Source organism: Carlito syrichta, unplaced genomic scaffold (assembly GCF_000164805.1).
Source record: "Carlito syrichta isolate Samal-C Ts95f unplaced genomic scaffold, Tarsius_syrichta-2.0.1 Scaffold281728, whole genome shotgun sequence".
Lineage (NCBI taxonomy): Eukaryota > Metazoa > Chordata > Mammalia > Primates > Tarsiidae > Carlito > Carlito syrichta.
The window spans coordinates 407,888-417,515 of record NW_007225824.1 but is presented as its reverse complement, the minus strand read 5'-3'; the positions used below and the strand labels follow the sequence as shown (position 1 = coordinate 417,515).

Here is a 9,628-nt window from a genome sequence, read left to right as displayed (position 1 = left end):
CAATCAATCAAAAAAATCAGCCGGGTGTGGTAGCGCATGCCTGTATTCTCCAGCTACTTGGAAGGCTGAGGTGGAAGGATCACCGGAGCCCAGCAGGTCGAGGCTGCGGTGGCCGGGAGCGGCTACTGCACTCCAGTCTGGGTGACAGAGTGAGACTCCAACTCAAAAACAGAAAGTGACCGGCAATAGTGGCAAACTGTCAGGGGAGGGGAGGCTGATATTGACAGTTGAAGGAAACGGCTAGAGGAGGGAAGGGCATACCTCATCAACAAGGCTACTTGCATAATCAACATTTGTATACCTAACCCTGAATTGTACCCCAAATCTTTATAATTTAAAAAAAGGAAAAAGAGAAAAAAAGAACTACCCCATTTTACTTATATACCTGTAAGTAATAATAAATGTTTGTTTTTTAAGCTATAGAGCTTTGGGAGCAATAGCTGACTGATAAAAAATAAAAATGTAGGCCGGGCACGGTGGCTCACGCCTATAATGCCAATACTTTGGGTGGCCAAGGCAAGAGGATTGCCTGAACTCAGGGGTTCAAGACCAGCCTGGGCAACTTGGTGAGACCCCATCTCTACAATAAATCAGAAAAAAATTAGCCAGGCATAGTGGCGATACCTGTGGTTTCAGCTACTTACAAGGCTGAGGCAGAAGGATCGCCTGAGTCCAGTAAGTTGAGGCTGCAGTGGTTGTGAGTGGTGACAGAGTAAGACTCCCACTCAAGAAAAACAAAAACAAAAAAATGCAGAGCCTTTGTACGGGGAATCTTTTACGGAAGTCAATTCTTAATGTCCATGACTGTAGCTATGTACACTAAAGATGAAGTTGTAAACCGGCACTGACAGAACATCAATTCCCTTGGTTATTCTCACAACTTTCAACTCTTTAGGAAGTTGTACCAAAATTAAAAATCATTAGATTTAATAATGACAAGTGAGAAAAACAACTCCTTATGGGTTGAATGAATAAACCATATAAATGCTCAATAAAACATTTACAAGTATTATATAGGTAATGTAATATTTTTGTAAAAATTATTAGCCATTTAAAGTCAGGGTATTTCACAGAGAAATTCAAATTTCTGGTTTCTACCCCAACTAGCACTCCAGTTTGCCACCTTCTCTACCCTTCCTGTTTCTCTGCTTCAACATATCTGAGTTTGAGACAACTTCACAAAAGCATGCAAACGCACATGTATAAATTAGGCTGCAACAGTATTGGCTGACTAGCACTGGGCACACAAAACCTGCTACAGCTGATGCTGCGCCAAGGGCTTTCTCTGCCTTAGAAACAGAAACCTCACAAATAAGGTTTACCAAGGAGAACACACTCCAATGAATATGGACAATGATGACATTAATGAAACGCTTATCTCCAAACACTTCTTCCAAAAATCACACATTTCAGTCATCTTACTAGAATGCTCTTCTATCTTATCTTTGCCCAGAGTCAGAGGCATTCTTCAATGACAAGCCTGAAGTTACAACCTTTCTGTGGCTTTCCATTATCAGACTGAAAGGACATAACGTGGATTTAATATACCAAATGAGCAGCCATTTTAACATTACCTAACTCTCATGTTTTTCTAGCAGTTCACTTACCCTCTAATCACTAGCCAAGGACAGAACCAGTTTCTCAGAGGTAGCTATTGATAATTGTTTTACAACCCCCCCTCTAGCTTATTTTGGACTAATCAGCTTTTCTATTTCAAGTATTTGCCTCTACCCTTAAGACCAAAGTTAACCTAATCAGCCCTTTGTGACCTTCATGACATAGACAGACCCCATCACCATGGCAGTGATCATGTGACTAACCCACCCATTTACTGGCTATCCATCACCTGATGTCAATACCTGCCCCTTCGTGATGACATGGAGCAAACCACCACTGAACCACTTTAATGACCTGCCCCCACCAAGGGAAATGTTTAAAAGCATTCACCCCCAAGCAAGTCTAGTCTTGCCTTACTAGACTGTGGTGTGGCCAGGTGCTCTTTGAATTATGGCTGTTGCCATGTTTCCTGACTTTGGCCCCCTTCCTTACCTTGGGGAGGTGAATCTCCTTTCTCTCTCTCTAACTTACTTTTTAAATAAACTATATTTTTTAATCTAACGGTGCGATTCTTTGCATCTTTCACTCAGCACCAGATTGTGCACTGGACACCCATACCCTCAGCGGGTCTGACCTAACATTCTGGAGGCCCCCACTGGGATTGTGACCTAACACAGATTATCATTCTATATATTATTGCCAGTTGAGAATGTGTTTCTCTCCCTTCTTAGAGAGTGAGTGGACTCTCTAAGGGTGAGAGCTATATCTTCCTTATGTTTATATTCCTGGTCTGCCATGTAAAGGCACATTGTAAATGCTGATTGAGTTTAAGTGAGGATAGAATGAAAAAGGTCCATAAAGATAAACACCAAACTGAAAACAACAGGAGACACGAAGAAATGGGGACTGGAGAAGGCTGGCAAAGATGACTTAATACTTATCTGTAATTTTTCAGCCAAGAGAAATTATCCATGTACAATTGAAATTACTTGTTAAAAGCATAGCTCTATGGTCATAGGCATATAAATAGTCTACACAGCAGGACATAACAGAAGAAGGCATTCTGTGGTTACTCTGATCAGAGAGGAAAACTATGGCTAACACTGGTCAAGCCCTTCTTATGTTGCAGGGATATCTCTAAGTACTTGCTCTAACTCTTCTGCAAGCAGAAAACTGAGAGTTAACTCTGTACTAATGCCCCATTTTTGTTATTGTTGTTGTTTGTTTGTTTTTGTCAGGGTCTCACCCTGTCGCCCAGGTTGGAGTGTCGTGGCACGATCACAGCAATCATGACTCAGCAGCCTCAACCTCCTCGGCTCAGGCAATCCTTCCACCTCAGTCCCCTGAGTATCTGGGGCTACAGCTAGGTGCCACCATGCCCAGCTAATTTTTTGTAGCGACAGGGTTTCACTATGTTGCCTAGGATGCTTTCAAATTCCTTGTCTCATGCAATCTGCCCACCTCAGCCTCCCAAAGTGCTGAGATTATAGGTATGAACCGCTGCACCCAGCCCTAATTTCTCTTCAGATGGGTTGCTTGACTCTCATGGACCCAGGTCCATATCACCAAGATATGGACCAAACACTTTCCCACAAGGTTTAAGGAATGAAACCCTTTCAAAATTGTTGCTATAGTGACCAGTAGTTCTGTTTCTTCTGCAGAAGAGTCAGTTTTTAGGCCAAGACTAAAGTGACAGGAGCATTTGTCCAGTTAGAAGGAGCCAAAGAAAATCCCTGCCAAAGGCGTGTACTTGCCTTCCAGAGTTGAAGGAGGGATGCTCAAGTGAGTCACTTGAGTTGCTCGGGCAACAATACTTTAAGATTTAAAAATGCTTTCAATTTGCAAAAGGACAGGAAATTTGGACTGGGAAAAGTCAGATGGACAAAAGTCGCTTTACCAGATTTTAAGAGTCACCTTCTGGCACTCATCCTCCCTCTCCCTTCTGGCATTACAAGTACTTCTCTCATCTAAAGCAAGGGCACAGAGTACACTCTGACACTTTGGCCACCCTGCCAACAAGCAGCAGGGCTCCAGCTCCGATTGAAGCGCCGATCAGAACAGTTAGGAATATGAGTCCTGGAGTAAGACAGGCTAGGTAAGAATTCTAACTCTGCCCTCAGCTAGTTATGTGACCTTGAGTGAGAGTTACTTATCCTCTCCAAGTCTCCCATGCATTCATCCATTTCACAAATAATTATTAAATGTCTCGTGCGGGCTCAGCATTGTATAGGGATAGAACAGTGAACAAACGTGCATCTCATTCTTATGAGGCCTGCACATTAGTGGAGACCTAGCTCATATCTAGTAGGGACCTGTGGTAGAGACTGCTAGATAGTGTCTCAGTCCTCAATCAACCCCTCTTCCCTCTAGGATCACAATCTCCCAGGTATCAACTGTTCAGCTGGAGATGATGAACTCTGAGGATAGGTACATACCAGCACATGAAGGTATACAGATAAGGGTTCAGTCACAGGTGACCATGGTCACGCTGTGTCCGTTACTGTTACCAACTGTCTCCTCTCAGCTGCAACCTCTCCTGCAGCCCACCAGCACTGTTCTTTTCTGGGGGCAAAGTTGAAACCTTGAGCCACTCAAGTAGCCTGTGCAGCCTGGATCCCAGCATTCCATGTCCCCAGGGATGAGGATGAGAAATACCATTTGAGAGTCTCAATAGTAAAACATGCTAATAAAATATAATAATATAAATAAAATATAATAATAAAATAAAGTATTCTTACGGCAGTCAATGTTGGACTTTGAAATCTTACAGATTAGTCCTAGAATGTTAATATAGTCTAATTTCATATTATTTCCCTTTTTCTACCTTTTATCCCTCAACCTATATAGTAGATACTTGCTTTGTGCCACACACAGCTTCTCCCCTTTCTTATGGGGAGAATACCCTTGATTTTGTTTGAGGGTAACCAATTCCTTCCTACTCTCATCAGGTATTTCAGGTAAAGCTGACTCCCCCCTGGCTCTAGGAAGTGAACACATGTCTCAGGTTTAAGTTCCTTTCCCTCTGGACAACATGACTGATTCAAGAATGGGACATGACCTATTGTCAAGCCAACTGGAGTCGCTAAGACTCAATGCTGAGGTCATTGAGCAGATTCCTTTTTTGAGGCAGATTCATTGCTTTTCGCTTGACTACAGTGTGGAAAAATGTATGCTGAAGCTAAAGCCACCTTGCTATGATAAGAAGAGTCTGTGAAGGTGGCCAATTCAGAGGGAGGTCATACTAAGAAATAAATGTGGGAAAACTAGTGCCAGTGTCAGGTGGAGCACTGATTAAGCTGTACCAGCAGCCAGTCTCATCTCTAGCCTTTTCAGTTATATGAGAAAATAAATGCCCTTTTTGCTTAAACTATTTTAGAAGTTTAGATTCTTTGTCACAGGTAGCAGAAAAAGTCCTTCTCCATTTTCCCAACTCACCAACACAGCTTGACATTAAGATAATCACTTCTCAGCCAACAAGTAAAAAAGGGTCCATTCACTATGCCTCCCAGTTCCACAGTCTTTTTATTCTTTGTCTCTTTAAGCCTGACCAAGTTCCCTTGTGCTTGTGCACAGCAGAACTGACCTCCACCTTCTGTGACATACAGCCAGCTGGTTTGGATTGCTGCATTGATCTAGGGTTTTAGCATGACTGGTGGCATTGTGTTATTTTATTAACAAAATCTATTGGCTGAATAGGTTAAGATAGTAGGCCCTAAAACATGTCCCCAACCCACTACATATACACACAAAAGAAGCAAAAGAGTCCTAGACCTTTGAAAATACTACTATTTCCTTATATTTTCAATATTTAGTCTCCAAAAGCAGGTAATGTGTTTAAGACTAAAATCTGATTGTCCCAATTAACATTAATCAAAATCAGAAACCACTAAAAAAAAAAAAGAAAGAAATGAGGACTCACCAATCAAGGACCAGATAGGATTATTCTCTTCTTCAATGCTTGAAAATTGACCGATGAGATTAGCTTGAACCTCAGTATTTAAAGTGGGTAAACCTCTTTCTACCAGGGTCTTGTTAACCTCAACACAAGTCTGAACACCAATAGAATTCAGGACTTCCTTCAAGTTAAAGGTCCTATAAAACATAAAATGAAATCCCATCAGAGAAAATATTTGTTCATCAGGTTTTTTGTTTCTTTTTAATAGAGCAATTTCTTTTGGATGTCTATCAATTTTCTTTTATACAGACAATAATAATTTCTATTCAGAATGAACTTATAAAACAATAGCTCCTCCCAACCACCAACCCTTATATGTGGCATATGTTTTAGTACTTAAGATCATTCAGCTATGTAGTTAGTGTTCAAATAGAAAAGGAGAGGCAGAAAAATACAGTTTCTGAAAATAAGTCTGCAACTCCATTTATATGCAGGGTTATCAGAAAGGGACGGAAAACATCAATTTATTTCTTAAAATAAACCCTGAGTAGATTCATTCATAAATCTTTTTTTAATGTGCTTGGAAAAGGAAGTAGAATCTCAGTTCATTTATCTATGCCTAAGCAGTTAATTCTATAACATCAATCAAAAACAACAAATAAAGATATTCAGAGGTCAAATTTTTGAAAGATCATAAAACTTTTGAAAGATCATAACCAAAGATAATAAGCTTCTTCCAATTATTACTTTAAAGTAATTACTGAATAATTCTGAATATATAGAGTTCAGAAAATGTTAAAAAAGAAATAAAGGAGTGGATTATTTAATAGGTAAGGAAAAGGAAGTAATTATAAAGAGCATTTGTTGGATCCACAGCTATTAAGGAATGACGATTGAAAATTCTATCTTACTATCCAGAAAGGGTCTTTAAGATAACTTGGCAAAATGGGAATTAAAGAATGAGAGATGGGCCTAATGACAGCAGGTAGTATAATGGAATGAGCTGGAACATCAACTGTAGTATCTTAAGAACCGGGGTTCAAATCCTGATTCTATATGCCTATACTTGCTATATGTCTATATTCACTTAGCAGATTGCCAGGCACGTAGTAAATGCTTAATCAGATGTAGAAGAAAAAAGGTAAAATGGCTTATCATTATTATCATCATTAACAGCAATCAGAAGTCCTTGACTGGAATCTGTTATAACCCCACAGTAGACTTGATTTTGGGGTTCTGCAACCCAACAGTAGGTTGTTGGTGGCAAAATTTTGACCTTCTGACTTTTTATTCACTGCAAAGTACTGTCCTAGCTTTTTCCTGCTTTTAGTTAGTGAGTTCTTAAACTAAAGGAAAAATTACATCTTAGGATAAACCATGGCTTCCTATTTTCACAGTAAAGAAGAAAAAACTTGGCCGGGCTCAGTGGCTCAAGCCTATAATCCCAGCACTTTAACAGCTGAGGTAAGAGGATTGCCTGAGCCCACAGGTTCGAGACCAGCCTGGGCAACATGGTGAGACCTCATCTCTACAATAAATAAAAAAATTAGCTGGGCGTGGTAGTGCATGCCTATAGTTCCAGCTATGTGGAAAGCTGAGGCAGAAGGACCGCCTGAGCCCAGCAGGTCGAGGTTACAGTGGCCATGAGCATGCCACTGCACTCTAGCCTGGGCAACAGAATGAGACTCCAACTCAAAAAAGAAGAAAAAGAAGAAAAAAACTTTGCCAGGCGAGGTGGCTCACGCCTGTAATCCCAGCTCTTTAGAAGGCAGAGGTAAGAGGATTACCTAAGCTCAAGGGTTCAAGATCAGCCTTAGCAACGTGGTGAGACCTCGTTTCTACAATAAATAAAAAAATTAACCAGGTCTGGTGGCACACGCCTGTAGTTCCAGCTACTAGGAAGGCTGAGACGGAAGGATCTCATGAGCCCAGCAGGGCGAGGCTACAATGACCATGGGCGTGCTACTGCACTCCAGCCTGGGTGACAGAGTGAGACTCCAACTCAAAAGAAAAAAAAAGAAAAAAACTATTTTTGGCATCATCAAGCCAAAAATAAATGATATCTGAGTCTACTGACTAATTAGGATAATCTGCTTTTTTAATATTATGAATACTATTACCCCATCCATAATGAGATTAATTGACTGTATTAATTTCCTAACACAGGGGAAAAAATAAAAAATCAGATGAAATTATAAAAAGGATTTAATAACTACATAGTTATTAATAGCTAGCATTCACCAAGCACATACTATTTGCCAGATACTGGTACATGAATCATCTAAGTTCTCATAACTTTAAAGTAGATACAATTATTATTCCCTTTTTACAAGTGAGAATTTGAGGCTTAGTGATTTGGGAACTTGTTCAGGCATACATAAAAGGTCAATAGCAGGCCAGGTACGTAATCCCAGCCCTTGGGAGGCCGAGGCAAGTGGATTTCCTGAACCTGGGAGTTAAGGTCAGCCTGAGCAACTTGATGAGACCTCGACTCTATAATAAATCAAAAAATAAGCCAGGCGTGGTAGCACACGCCTATAGTTCCAGCTACTTGGAAGGCTAAGGTGGCAAGGATCACCTAAGCCCAGAAGGTTGAGACTGTAGTAGCCATGAGAGTGAGACTCCAACTCAAAAAAAAAAAAAAAAAAAAGTCAATAGCAGAGCTAGGATTTAAACCCTGGTCTGTCTCACCTGAAAGCTTGTCCTCTTAGTAACCACTTTTTACATGCTTTATATTAATACTTTAGCACCATTAGATGTTCACTAAAGTCTTAATTAGTATACATTTCTGAAAAATAATAGTTACCCAGTATGGGGAAATGCTAAGATAAGACCAATTGCAGAATCAGAGGGTTTTTTTTCATTGTAGGTCTTGGGTCCTAGAATATGAAATGAGCCTGGCAGGTGCCCACCAGAATCAAGAGAAAAGGCAGGGCCTTGATACATCAGATCAGGGCTCAGGCCTTGGTTTTCCCTTTTCTAGATGTGCAACCCAAGGCAAACTCTATTCTCTTTCTAAGCTTCAGCTCAAAATGAGACGCTTGGACTCTAACCACTTGGGCAGAAGTCCTTCTGGCTCTTAATATTCTAGGATTTTATCAAGTAATTGACATGCTCTCCGAGTAATGGGTAGGAGGATGGGAGGATAGGTGACTCTGCCTTCAGTAATAGAAACATAGAGGACTTGCCCCCGAAAACAACTGAAAGAGGAACCAGCAGGAGGAGCTGACCCATATAAGACTCATGGAAACCCCTGGCTATTGACTGAGACTAGGAATTTTCTGACTTGGACAGGACTTCCAATGGGGTGATCTAAGTGGGATTCCAGCATTCAATGAATACTGGAGATAAATTTTAAATTTAGCAAAAACGAAAGCTTCACTGGAGTTGTGTCATAGAATTATCACTTCTTTTTTTTTTTTTGAGTTGGAGTCTCACTCTGTCACCCAGGCTGGAGGGCAGTGGCACACTCAGGACCCCCCAGTGTCGACCTGCTGGGCTCTGGAGATCCTTCTGGCTCAGCCTTCCAAGTAACTGGAACTACAGGCACACACTACCACAGCAGGGTGGATTCATAAAGTCAATAAACATTTCATTGCAGAAAAATGGTGAAATCAGAGCAACTGAACCCGGAAATTCCTCTTTAAGAGAACAATTCTAAACACTGAGCTTGGTGGATTTCTGGTTTTTGTTTGTTTTTTTCCACTACACTGTTAAAGAAAAGTTCTTGCATTCCACACCCATTGTAAGTGGAAATACTATCCTCATCCTGGCACTTGTCACAGAAAACACCTCTCCCTTCCTATGAAAGGACATCTAAGCCTTCAGAGATATTAAAAGAAATTCTAGAAAAATAAGGTGTAAGAAAAACTTCGCTAAAGCAAAGTCCTGAATGTCACATCCATATGTCCAAGGTTCTTGTTCTGTAAAACACACGTAGAGCTTTAATACAAGGGGGAACAAATACAAACATTTTGGACTTACTCTTTGTTCATGCCTTCAAGTAGAACAGTTGAAATCCTTTTTAATCTGTCTGCAAGCTCAGGTAGGCCTTCTGTAACAGCACCCACCATGTTTTTGGTAATTAGGGACAGGCAGGCAATAATTTTCAACTGATTCAGCTTTTCTGTCAGTTCCTGAAGACGTGCTGCATCTGTCATGAGTGTCTAGCATATT

At 40.7% G+C, this 9,628-nt stretch overlaps 1 protein-coding gene across 2 annotated transcripts in view; it reads right to left on the bottom strand.

The window, feature by feature from the left end:
- The window catches only part of TCP11L2 (t-complex 11 like 2), a 45,613-nt gene that overhangs the window by 3,458 nt on the left and 32,527 nt on the right, over positions 1–9,628 (bottom strand). For both annotated transcript variants that reach the window (XM_021709775.1, XM_008052568.2), the window contains 2 exons: positions 9,437–9,618; positions 5,477–5,649 (listed from right to left, as the gene is read on the bottom strand). In XM_021709775.1, the coding sequence (XP_021565450.1) occupies positions 5,477–5,649; positions 9,437–9,618 (355 nt within the window). The remainder of the gene's footprint in view (positions 1–5,476; positions 5,650–9,436; positions 9,619–9,628) is intronic.